Here is a 13,502-nt window from a genome sequence, read left to right as displayed (position 1 = left end):
AAATTAGTGAATCCCAGGAGGCTTTGCAGCTGTCTCCTTGTGCGTGGGCGTTCCCACGCCAGGATGGCTTGGACCTTGCTGGGGTCCATTTCTATCCCTTTAGCAGAAATCCTATACCCTAGGTAGTCAATTTGTTTTTTGTGAAACTCGCACTTGGAGAGCTTTATAAACAGCTCTGCCTTGCGAAGTTTCTTGAGCACGTCCTTTACCAAGCGTTCGTGCTCACGTTCTGTTTCTGTGTAGATCAATACATCATCCAGATAAACCAAAACCCCCTTAAAAAGGTGGTCACGCAGGACCTCATTAATTAACTGCATGAATACCCCCGGTGCCCCCGCCAATCCGAAAGGGAGTACTTTATATTGAAACGCCCCCAATGGGCAATTGAAAGCAGTCTTCCACTCATCCCCCTCCCTTATCCGTATGCGGTAGTAGGCTTCCCTTATGTCCAGTTTGGAGAATACCTTACCCTTCACCAAGTGGGACAAAATGTCCTTTATTAAGGGTAAGGGGTATTTATTTGAAATGCTTGCTGCGTTTAACCCGCGGTAGTCTGTACAGAGCCGCAATGTCCCATCCTTTTTCTCGCGAAAGAGGACTGGCGCTCCCACTGGAGAGTTCGCTGGCTCAATGAAACCTCTCGCCAGATTTTTGTCTATGAAGTCCCTTAACGTAGCTAGCTCTCGCTGGGTCATAGCATATATTTTTGGTTTGGGTAGGGGTACCCCCGGGACCAGTTCAATGGTACAGTCCGTCTTTCTGTGGGGGGGGAGTTTGTCCGCCTCTTTCTCACCGAAAACATCGGCGAACTCCCCGTATTTGGTTGGCAGTCCCTCTGGCAGAGCTGTCTCTGTGTGTTCTGCAGTCGTCGTCGCCCCCCCCATGGCTGCTCGGGGAACCTTGTCCCCTGACGGTGCTTGGTAGCACCCGTCAGCAAACTTAATCTCTCTGGTTCTCCAATTGATGACTGGGTTTTGCTGCACGAGCCATGGGATCCCCAGTATGAGTCGGGGTTGCCCCACCGGTGCCACGATGAAAGCCAATTTTTCCTCGTGGCTGCCGAGCCGTAGCGCGGTTTTTCCGGTGTATTGGGTGACCGGGCCCCCTCCCGCTGCAGATCCATCTAGCTGCGAGAACACCAAATGGTGCTGAAGTGGATAGCAGCGGAGGTCGAGGGCGGCTGCCAGGTCAGGGTGCATGAGGCTTTTGGAGCAACCTGAATCAATGAGTGCCCAGACCTTTTCGGTTTTATTTCGATGGGTGAGGGTGACACGGACGTAGAGGGTGGGGCATTCCTCACTCACCCCTTTGTCGAAGCGCCTGTCAGTGTTCTCCACCTGTCCTTCGGCGCCCCTTAGGCCAGGTGGTTGTCGTTTCCCGCCGCCTCTTCTGGGTTGCTGTCCTCCCCCTCCGAACTGTAGGGGTCGTGTCTGCGTCGGTACTCCCCCTTTGCTGCTGGTCGCTTTCTCGGCGCTGGGGTTGGTGCTGTTTGTGCCCTCCTTGGGCTCTCTCTGGGCGTCGTTTTGGGGCATGCGGCTGCTTTGTGGTCTTCCCTGCCGCACGTAAAACATTGCCCTTTTGCGAAGCGTCTGTCCCGTTCCTCCCTCCAGGGTTGGGGTCTCGCCCTCACCTGCCTTGCGCTGGTGCGTGGGGGTCTCGCTGTCGCCATCTGTTGCGTTTCCCTCCTTGCGTGGAGGAACGTGTCGTGGGCGTTCTCCGCTTCCGCTGCCAGCTGGATCCACCCCGTGAGGGAGCTGGGGTTGTCGCGGCCAAGTGCCCACCGGAGGACGTTTAAATTGAGTCCATGTTTGAACTTCTCAATCAGTGTCGATTGAGACCACGTGTCTACTTTTCCGGCTAGGGCTTGGAACTCCATGGCATACTCAGCCACGGAGCGCGGGCTTTGTCTAAGTGTCTCTAGCGCCCTTTTTGCCTTTTCTTGCTCCAGGGGGTCCCTGAAGTGCCTTTCTAGTGCCTGCAGGAATTCAGTGCTGTCCTGCAGCGCCCGGGCGCCGGATTGGCACAATTGGACGTACCAATCGGCGGCCCACCCTTTTAGTTTTATAGCCAGGGCATTGATTTTGCCCCGCTCAGTTCTGAAGCAGGGACCCCATTCTTCGAGGTAGTACCTCGCGTTAGTTAAAAAGAAGGAAAGTTTCGAGGGGTCCCCATCGAACTTTATGCCAAAGTCTTTGGCGGGTGTCCTGGTCTGGCTCCTGGCCCCCTCTGCGTCGTGCCTCGGGTTTTGCCGGAGCTGCTGCGGGTCGGGGTGTCTCCGGTTCTCTTGCGGCATTGGTGCCTCTCTCTGGGTCTCCTCGCAAGGTACTCGTCCCGTCGCTCGGGGGGGAGGGCGGGGGGTTCTCCCTCGGTCGGGCTCCTGGATCCAGGCTCCGCCGTCGCCGTTGCCGCCCGCTTGGTCGTCCCTCCGCCTCTCAGCCTGGCGTATCTCCCGTCGTGGGGTGGGCTCCTGGGGCCGGACGCCGCCGCCGCCGAGGTTGTCCCGCCGTCTCACGTCCGGGCGCGCCTCCGCTCGTTGTATGGCCTCCTGGGGTCGGGTCCCGCCGTGGTCGCCGCCGTCCGCTGGGTCTCCACCCCGCCTCGCCTCCCGGTGCGCCTCAGGTCGTCGGTTGGGCTCCTTGGGTCGGGTGCCGCCGTCGCCGCCGTCCCACTCGCCCTGCCGCCTTTCGACCGGGGTTGCCTCTGCGCCTCCTCCGTCGCGGGGTCCCTGTGCCACCGTCAGCTGTTGGAGCATCTGCCGCACCGCCTGCATCCCTTCCTCCAACGCGCCGAGCCTCTCCGCCATCCCTGGCGTCCCGCCGGGGTTTTCGCCGCTCCGCTCGCCCTCGCCGTTGGCCGTGGTAGAGGACGGGTCGTCCCTCGATCCCGCCGCGGTGCCAGGCGCGCCCTCGCCTTCGAGCGCCCAGGGTGGCGGTTCGTCTCGCGCCTCCGTCGGGGTTGCCTGTAGGTTTGGAGGGGGTCCCCCCGTCTCGCCCCCGGTGCCTCGCGGGCTCCGGGGCGCCGGGGTGGGTCCCTCCCCCGCTGCTTCCCCCCAGCTGGGTCCCATACCTACCGGGGCGTTGCATCGCCCGGACCTCAGCTGCATCCCGCCCTGCGAGAGCGGGGCTTCGTCGCCCGGCGCCGAAGGGTTGCGCCTCCTCGGTTCCTGGTTCTCCATGCCTGGCTGGGTCCCTCACAAACGAGTTGGATAGGTACCAGGTGGAAAAAAAAATTTTTTGGGGTTCCCGTTTTTATGTCAGGGCCAGCCTCGCTTCGCAATAAGACACAGACTCACTTAATGGGTATTAAGGATTTCTGGTTTATTGGAATGATAGCTGACAGAACGAAAAACGGGAACGGGGTAGGTAGGTGGGGGTGCCCCTTTTATACCCTCCTGTATTGCCCCGGGCTTCCCCACCCCTCAATGCCCCGATCCCTCTTGATGGGATCCTTGATGGCTGCGTGGGCGTTTTCCCCGGTGTCCTCTTTGTCTTCCTGCAACGGTTGAGTTCTCCGGGGCACCATGTGCTCCTTATCTTCACTCCTCTGACGTCCCTCCTTTCAGGTGTTGATGGGATCATGGGTGTGGGTGTCCTTGGGTGCTTGGTTTAATTCCTGAAAGATTATCTCCTTCCCCCTTTTCCTTAATGATCATGCTCCACGTTGTGAGGCTCTTTGTGCCTTGCAACGAGGTCATGACATTGCTGATAGAAGGGAGAACTCTTCTAATCTGGCATAGGTTTCTTCACATTCTTTTGTCCCCCAAAGCTCCCACATCACATCCTACAATGAAAAAAATGACCTTCCATCCAGCATATGAATGTGCCTTTCTGTGGGCACAAGTAGTTTAAGGAGGGGAGAGGAATGAGGAAATATCCTTCTGTACACTTACTTATTTTCATTTGTCTTAGGACTCAAGCTTATACTGTTGAATTTAGATACACTATCTGTAAGTCAAGGCAGTTGATCTTGATTTGGGGGGGATTTTCAGAACACTGCTGTTACTTTCTTTCTCAAACAGGAATCTACATTTCTCATAGAGATTACATGGCGAGTCTTAACACCACACAGTATTTTAAATATTTTAGATACAAAGCATGTACCTAATATACATTGAGTATCTCTCAAAGAAATTTTCTAGGCTGCAGCTAAGTTATATATGTTGTTCACCCAACTATGAGATTATTGAGGCCTAAGTGCATTCTCTCTGAGAAGGACATAGCAGCACATTGGATCCCTTTGTTCCTTTTTAAGTCATTGTCGTCAAATTTATCCACCAGTGATACTAAGTCACCAGTAACAGCAGGACAAGGTGTCTGAATGAACCACTATAGAGTTTAGAAGAGAGGAAAGATGATTAAAAAAAAGTAAAGAAGTAAAATAAGTAAAAAATTCTTATGGTGGTTGGTGGCCAACCATCACTCTGAAGGAAATAAAAGAATACAGTATTGAAAGAAATTAAAAGCAATCAAAAGGACAAAGAAAAGAAACAAGTGACTTTTAAGGCCACAGATAGAAGTGGAATGGCTAGAGTTTTTTTTTCTTTTTTTGTAATGATGCCAAAGTCAGATTTGTGGTTGGGATGGTCTTAGGAGTGATTGGATAAGCATGTTGATGTGGGTATGTGCAGGCTACAAGGTCCTGAGGAAGATTTGGAGGGTCTTTGAATCCACTTTGGGCAGCAAGTTAGCGCTGTAAGGTTGGCCATGGGAATTGAGGAAAGTACAGCCTCCAGAGTGGGTGGGTGGAATGGGTATAAGAAGCTATGGAGATGACCTTGGAGAAACTATTGCAAAACCATTACATAAACATGAATTAGTGGTTTCTGAATAATTTCTACTGTATATTTATTTGATTTTATAGAGTATTTATATTGTAATTTATGTGTTTTAACTTTGATTGTAAACTGCCCAGAGTGCCCATCACCCCCCTTTTGATAGGCGGTGATGGAAATTTGAAATATAAATAAATAAATAAATTTCTCCAAGGTCCATGGCTCCTTACAGTGGAAGACCTGCTCAGTGACCAGTGTTAGATCTGGGCCTGAACTAGGCCAGGGGAGCACCTAGACACAGATGGTTCCTGCCCTTTGGAACAGCATTACCCCGAGGTTCGGATGGACCCAACCCTGCTCGCCTTCCCTAATGCTTTAAAAAATTGGTTTTTCCCCTGAGCACTGAATTAGGACTTTGAATGAACCTTTATGAAAAAACTGGTTTAGGATTTTGAAAATGCTGTGATTTTGGCCTCTGTTTATACTGATTTACACCATGATGTTGTGGTTCTTTTATATATATTGCTTACCTTGTTTCATTTTTAATCCTATGTAAGCTGCCTGTTTTGTGAACTGGGTGACATACAAATAATTCAGATTAATTAATTAAATCTGTCATTTTCCTTAATAAATATTATCATGGAAATATAGGACATTTTTGTGTGTGAGAGGGAGGGAGGGTGGATGAATGCAGAATCTAAAAACTGCATTTTACAGAGCAAGGGATGTTGCTATTTTAACACCTCTCAGCATCCCCAATCAGTGTGGCCAAAGATGAGGAGTGCTGAGAATTGTAGTTCAGCAACAGCTGAAGATCTACAGGTTCCCCATGAAAAGTCTCTGAAGAAAGACAGCCAATTGTTCTAGCATGATTATATAAATATTATATTTAACTAAAAGGAAGGTAAATAGTTTACCTTTAAAACGGAAGAGCCATCTTAGGTTTACTGAGATTACAATCATGGAAGAAATTATTTTCTCTTTGATCTTTCAGTGAAGGATTGCCTTAAATTCCATATCAGCTTCCTTTGATGTCAGTACAAAACACTAAATTTTCTACATTTGTTTCTCATGGTCTTTTCAAAGCAGATGCAATACTAAAACAGTAAAGCTATATTAATGTTTATTATTCTTCCCAAAGGCACTATTGAGGAAAATTCTGTAATTATCCTGTGAGGAATTATCAAATCTGATTATTTCCAATAGCAAGTTTTTTATGGGAATCCTTTCTTTCTCTAGCTGGGATGGCAGCAATAGCTGGATTCCAATATGCCAGAGAACCATGTGCTCCTGCATTTCATACATGGCTGATTATTGGCATTGTTCTTAATTGCATGTGACATTTCTGCAAACATTCTGAAACCAGAACTTCCCACAATATCGTAGTACTTTCACACATTCCACTTTAATCCCTGTTGCCTCAGGTCAGCCTTTGCTGATCTGGTACCTGCCAGGGGTATTAGATTACAAATTTTATCCCCTTAGTTAGAATGTGAATTGCCTGTGTTGTAGCCCCATAACATCTTAAGGGTACCAGCTTGGAAAATGTTGTTATTACTGTTAGCCTTATGCTGATGCCACTTTTCAGAACGGGAGTTAAACTGTTTACTGGATTTATTTTTGAGCCACATGGACTCTTTCCAGTGTTTTCATTTTCAAAACAAATCTTGTTTAATTCCACCACCACCACCCTCCATATTTGCAGTTTGTTTTTTTAATATACAAATATCCTATTTACTCTGTTGCTGTTGTCTTTGTTTTGTGGTAACCAGGGGAGGATCCGCTGGCTGGAGACCAAAACGACCATGATATGGACTCAATAGCGGGAGTTCTAAAGCTCTATTTTCGTGGGCTAGAACATCCCCTCTTTCCCAAGGAAATCTTTCACGACCTGATTGCCTGTGTCAGTAAGTAGCACAAGAATGAGATAAGTCAGTTAGCAGTAAGTCTTGCAAGGAAATGAAATAATAATTTTTAAAAATATATACTTATTAATAGAGAACTATAAATAGATGCAAACAAATGAAGATCTTTGAATGTTTGAAATAGAAGTTATTTTTCTCTCCCTGACCATTTTCCTCACAAAATAGTGGTTGTATCTAAAACATTACTCTTTTGTATATTATCCATCCTCTTCATCTCTGCTGAGTCTCTTCTCTTCAACCCTGTTTCTTGTAGGACTTAATACTATCTCTTAAAAACCATACCACTGGCTGCTCAGAACATTCCTTAATCCTGACAGTATCTCACAGGAGACTAGAGAACTGAATCATGTTAGTTTGCTTCTGAAATAGTAGTAAAGGTAAAGGTTTCCCTTGACGTAAAGTCCAGTCGTGTCCGACTCTAGGGGGCGGTGCTCATCTCCGTTTCTAAGCCTTGGAGCCGGCGTTGTCATAGACACTTCCGGGTCATCTGGCCAGCATGACGACTCGGAACGCCGTTACCTTCCCGCCAAAGCGGTACCTATTGATCTACTCACATTTGCATGTTTTCGAACTGCTAGGTGAGCAGGAGCTGGGACGAGCAACGGGAGCTCACCCCGCTGCGCGGTTTCGAACCGCCGACCTTCCGATCGGCAGCTCAGCGGTTTAACCCGCAGCGCCACCGCGTCCCTCTTTCTGAAATAGTAAATACACAATATCAGAGTAAAAGATCATTGTTTGCCTCTCACTGGGCCTGTATGTTAGTTCAATTTGTATTTCTCTTAATGTTCATCTGAACCCAACCGCACACTGCTGTTAACCTGGGACTTCCATTGCGGTTAACAGATTAAAATGGTGATTCTGTGTGTTGCCTCAGTAGATTCTAATCTAATAATCTCAGTGGCTTAAACTGACAGAATAGGAATAAGGACATAAAGGTTCTGTATGTCTCTCTTTTTCCAGGAAGGTTTTTTTTTTTTAAATGTTGAAACATTTGCTTATTTTGGGGTTTGATCCAGTCTTTCTTGGCTCCCCCATCCCACCATATTCTTAGCTTGTTCTTCCCAATGTCATTCCTTTTGATTATGCTAAAGAAAAGTGATTAACTGGGTAAGTTAGTAAATTAAAAACAATCCAATGCAGAACATTTTACTTTAAAGAAAGTCTTTTAAAGAATTGCTTTGTCCCTATCATTTGAAGACAATGTAGGTTCAACATGACTTCATTCGTTCATTCATTCGAGAAAGAGAAGGACAGCCAACAGCTGTCTTTGTTAGTTAGCTACCTTCCATAGAAGTATTAGACATTCCTCACAGCATCTTTTTGCAAAACACAGAAAACAAATTAAGCTGGTAACTTACACCTCATCATTTCAAGGGTATTAAATTTTTCCCTGGGACTGATAGTTTTACAGTGAACTTCTTGGTGCTGACTCACTTTTATAGCAAACAGCGAATCCATTGTTAAAGCATAAAAAGGACCATACTGGAAATAGCCTTTGAAGTAGGATATAGGAGAGCTCCTCTTTAAAAGATCTGCGGTTTCATTCTCACAGCAAATGAGTCTACACAGTTTAACTCTGTTAGATGAAAAGAGTAGCTTGTTGCCAAATAATTCCAAACTTCCAGAGCCAAGGCTTTGTGCTGCTCATTTTCCCCCCATTATATTGCTGTAGACATAGCTTTTTGCCTCATCATTCAGGAATGCTAATCTGCCTGTAGAATATTAGCTAAAGTTTTCTTTTGAAACACCCACCTTAATAAACTAAGTGTAATAGACTATCTGATATAATTGCTATGATGGACAGTATTCAGTTCTTCCACACTTGGCCTGCTTCAGATTTTCAAGTCCTGTTTTGTTAAGCCACAATATAATCAAACGTTACATGCGTTCTCATATAGATGAAGCATTGTAAAACCATAACACTCACTAGTCCCATTTGGAATTTGGAGGGGGAAATGTTCAGTTACGAAAGGCAGAGTGATGAGGTTGCTCTCTACCGCTACCCGTTCCATTCCAGAATGCTTTCTACTATCTCAGCCTGCCTTTTTAAAAGAAAAAAGAAAAGAAAAATAGCCATGTTGTGATTATTAAAGCAATGGGGGTGGGGGGAATCATAATACATAAAAGCAGAAACATAGAACATAGATGTATAGTTCATCCTACATGGAAATAATATTAAGACGTTACATTTTAAATTGTAATTCTAATGAAATTATGGATTTGGATATTTTTCCATATCCATATTCATCTGTGTAGATGAAGGTGATTTAATAAGAATATCCTTGCTGATTTCACAAAAAAATGGAGACCAAATGGGAATAAAAAAGGATTCTTCAAGATTTTACTGCTTTGCTGATTTTTTATTTAATTCTGTCTTCCATATTTTTTTAAAAAAATTGATCCAGAGAAATACGCACTTCAGTTTTCCAGTGTTTTGCTATAGTTAACTTGGTAACTAATAAGAAACAATTTCTTGTGCTGCTTTATTTTGTACATCCTAGGAAAAATGATTTAAAACGGACAGTAAAGCCATACCAGCATTAATTATTAAAGATTGTTGTGTAATTATTTCAGTTTCTCAGAAACTTTCTATCAAAATGGGCACTATGCCAAACATCTTAATAAGTACCAATTTGATTATATTCCCTCCAACTCAATCTAGAAACAGTCTGATAATATAAGGCAGTTTAAGGGAGTGTAGTACTAGCTGACCCTGACAACAGTGCATGCCAAAGTGAGAGTAACACTGGCATAGCTGTGTGTGAGAATTTTAGGCGGCAACCAGTGATCTTCGCAGCATCTCTCTCTCTCTCTTTCAGTCATGTGTTTGCTTAGCGACCATTCTGCTCAGTGACTATTTTGCTTCTGATTTAAGGAATGGATCGTGGTCGCTGAATGAGGAGAGGGTGTAGGGAGGGTCAAGTCTGAGATACTTTCTCAAATTACATTCCTCCTTTGGACTCAGATTTCTCTTATCTGACCGTTGTCTTGCTTGCAGCTCTTCCTGTTCCTCAGGGTTATTCTCACAGCTCATTATAGTACTATAAAGAGGGCCAAGCAGACTTTCAAGACAGCTTGTTAGGTTTGATATAAGAATTTGGTGTGATATTGAAGAGCTTCTTCTGATTTTAAATTATGTAGGCATACATCATGCTTTAAGCAGCTTGAACATTCTAGATGCTAAGAATTTAGGAAGTGATTGCATTGTCTCATTAATATCAAATTGGGACTGGTGATTCATTTTTTATCGTTTTCTCCCCCCCACCCCCTTCTGGTTGACATACTTTCATAGAGAGCACTAGACTGTAGCCCCTAATCAGTTTTTTCCCCCACTAAAACTGCTTCTGTGGTAATGTAGAGCCCAAAAACATTTTTGGGAGTAAAATTATGCTTGAGATGACCACATGAGTCATTCTAGCTTGTTCTCTAAAAAAAATAATAATAAACGAATGTAAAAATAAATAAATAATCGTTCTGCTTGGGTGTGAAGCCCGGTGGAGGAGGTAGGTTGCCCCATAGAGGAAGGAGTGAACTTTCAGCAAAGGAGCTACATATAGATGCACCTATTACAAGCATGTTCTGAATCTTATATTTATTTCTTTATGTATAAATGTGTATAGACCACCATTAAGGGTAAGAACTGAAGCAAGGAACTCTCCAAAATAAATAAAAGACACTGCAAAGTTAAATAGTAATAAAAATAATCCTGGTTAGAACAAAAATATCCCCACTCCCCAAATACCATCAGAAACCATATAATATAACAGGCAATCTACTAAAAATTCAAGAAAAACCACCAAAAACAAATGCTTCTTTGATTTTTTTTTTTTAAAAACCATGTCAAGCATTCCTGGCAATGCATTCTTGAGATGTAGGAGCCATTGCAGAAGGAGTCCTTTCCTTGTGCCCACAGTTCTAATTGTTTTCAGCAAACAGACATGTAAGAGGGATTTTTGGTTGATCTCCTTAAAGTACGGGCAGGCTGATAAGGTGGCAGGGACTAGATCATGTAACTTGGTTCTAAAGATTAGTTTTAATATTAAAACCACACATTAAAGTGGTCTCAGTGCAATTGGCATTCTATACATCCCATAATTCAACTTCTAACAATATTATTGGACAGCCACATTCTGTCCTGCACCAGTTAAACTTCCTGAATTCCCTTTAAAGTCACGATCTGTTCTGAAAATTGTATGTATCAAGTTGTGAATCTTAACTGTATCCAGGACAGGGTTTCAAAATCTAGTCAGCTCCTTCTCATTCAAATTTATTGCACTTCCCCTGTGAGAGGATGGCCACAGTGTCCAAAATGCCCATGCCATTTTCCTTCATGTCCTTCCCAGATGTCCTTAACCATTTTTGTAAACCTATCCCTGTAAGAAGAATCCAGAACAGGAGGAGCAGAAAAGGAGAGGCTTGCTTGGTTAGGTGCTGGTGGCCAAAGAAAAGGAGGAAGAGGGAAGAGTAGTGAGATCAAGTGCAAAATGGTGAAGAAGATGTACTCAGGGGATGTACTTATTGTCAGGAGAAGAAGGCTGCAGCATGGAGAGAGGAGAAGGTCCAGGAAAGCTGCAAAGGTAATGATAGCAGCTGGAGAGGAAGTCAGAGTTTGGAGGACCAGCCAAGCCAACATCACAGGAGCAGCCCATAGCAGCACTAGAGCCAAAGCAGGCCCCAGCAGAGACCAGGTGGCATCAGTATTAGCAAGCACGCCCATCAAGACCACAGGCAGTGCATCAGAAAAGAAAGAAGAAACCAACAGATTTCAGAAGCACTTAGAAGAATTTGGCAGAGGAAGGGCCAGAGTAGATATCAAAGAGTCCAGAGTAGCATTGGGCTAAAGCTGGCTTCAGTGGCTACCAAGCAGTAAGGAGGGCAGATGCTCAGATGCATGTCATCAGAGGAACAGGCTAGCTTCCGAGAGAGGACAAAGCTGACAGAAGGGTTGTTAGTCTCCCCCTCCCCACAACTTAAAGGCATGACAACGAAGAGACACACCTGTAGCACAGTAGTCAGTCCTGAAGGTAGAGTTGGCAGGGCCAGCAACAGAGGGCAGAGATCAGGCCAGAGTGTGCAAGTAGGTGCCAAAGGGCCAGTGCTAGAGAGCCAACACCAGAGAAACCAGAGTAGATAGATGCCCTGAGCATTAGAGGAGCCAAATGTCCCAGGCATTGGAGAACCAAGATGAGGTAGAATAGTCTCAAGATAAGGATTAAGTGCAGCTAAAACAGAAAATGAGGGCATAGGTTAAGAGTAAAGAATAGAAGGATGGAGGTTGAAATTAAGATAGAGAAGAGATGGTAGACAAACTTAATAAATTGTTATCAGATATAAGAAGAGAGGATAGAAAGAATAATATAGAACCAAGTATAGCAGTAAACAGTAAAAGAAAGGTAGAAATGAAATGGTTAAGACCATTTGGGCATTGGTTAGGCCAACTTAAGGGATTTAAGGACAAAGGATAGACCTGGATTATTAGAACAAGAAATAGCAATGGATTAGAATTAAGATTAGAAAAAGTATAAAGAATTTAGGAAATACAGTAAAGTCATGCTACTGTATAGGGATAAACTCTAGAATAGACACTAGATAAGAGTTCCATAACTATATGGAAATAGAATATAAGAAATAGAAAATGCATAATAAATAAGAGAGCACACTATTGTTCAGTTGAGAAACAACATTCATTTTTATCATCACCTTGATGATAAACCACATTTATTGAGAGCTAGTTTGTGTCTTGCTTAGGTTTATCACCACCCCTGTATCCATGACAGTCTTTTTTTTAACCTTCATCAATACAGTACTGAGATGCAAGAAAGCTGTATACATACACACTTCTACTTTGCAGTGAATTCCCAATGCTTCTGCATATGTTAAAATAAGATTTACACACCTTCAAACATAATGTTTAAAAATCAGATTATTCCTATACTTGAGAAAATGTCAGTCAGCACTTAGAGTAGTAAGCCAGAGTGTGAACAGGTTCTTCAGTTTTATCACATGGTTTGAGCAACAGTCTCTGAAACTTCTCCTTTTCTTTAGCAATGGACAATCTGCAAGAGAAAGCTCTGCACATCCGAAAAGTCCTGCTGACATTGCCTAAAACCACGTTGATTGTAATGAGATACCTCTTTGCATTCCTCAGCCAGTAAGTATTGAAGTAATTCAATAACTATCACATTGGTGTTCTGGGGAAAAATATTAGAATCTTAGAGTTGAAAGAAGCCTTTTGGGCTGTCTAAGCCCACACTTACTTCATGCATGAAGTTCATCGTGAAAACGTCTCCAACGGAAAGTTGTTCTTCCTTACCTTGAAGCTCTTCACTGAGAAAGAATTCACTTACCTTCCTGCTGATGGTTCTATTGTCATCTTTTCCTTCTTCGCGTTAAGGTTTTTTTTTAAAGTTTCATCTAAAATCCTTTCTACCAGAACTTAATTGCATTTAATCCTATTTTATGGGGCTGCAATATAGTCTGAAAGGTTAACTATCATAAATGTGGCCAGGTGGAATTGTATTGTTTTGGTTTTGTCATTTGTGATTTGAATTGCTGTTTAGCCTGGCATAACTATGCAATAACTCACTACATTTTTTAATTTTGTTGAATTCCAAAGATTCCTACTTAATTGGCCTTAAGAACTGAACTATATGAACGTTAGAAAGTGCAATATAGGAAAGTCTAATGGCCATTTCTCATGTTACAATGTTAAAACCATTCTCAGAAGTTGCATTAGAATTTTGTATCCTGCTTAAATTACAAAAGTAAAGCGTATTTGCTCATGCTGCAGCAAGTATTTTCCTTCT

At 44.0% G+C, this 13,502-nt stretch overlaps 1 protein-coding gene across 2 annotated transcripts in view; it reads left to right on the top strand.

The window, feature by feature from the left end:
* SRGAP2 (SLIT-ROBO Rho GTPase activating protein 2) overlaps positions 1 to 13,502 on the top strand; it is a 254,313-nt gene that overhangs the window by 214,790 nt on the left and 26,021 nt on the right. For both annotated transcript variants that reach the window (XM_063297485.1, XM_063297484.1), the window contains exons 16-17: positions 6,544 to 6,678; positions 12,742 to 12,847. In XM_063297485.1, coding sequence (XP_063153555.1) covers positions 6,544 to 6,678; positions 12,742 to 12,847 — 241 coding nt within the window. The remainder of the gene's footprint in view (positions 1 to 6,543; positions 6,679 to 12,741; positions 12,848 to 13,502) is intronic.

This window comes from Candoia aspera, chromosome 3 (genome assembly GCF_035149785.1).
Source record: "Candoia aspera isolate rCanAsp1 chromosome 3, rCanAsp1.hap2, whole genome shotgun sequence".
NCBI lineage: Eukaryota > Metazoa > Chordata > Lepidosauria > Squamata > Boidae > Candoia > Candoia aspera.
Note: the sequence above shows the minus strand (reverse complement) of the source record. Positions and strands in the feature narration are given on the sequence as shown.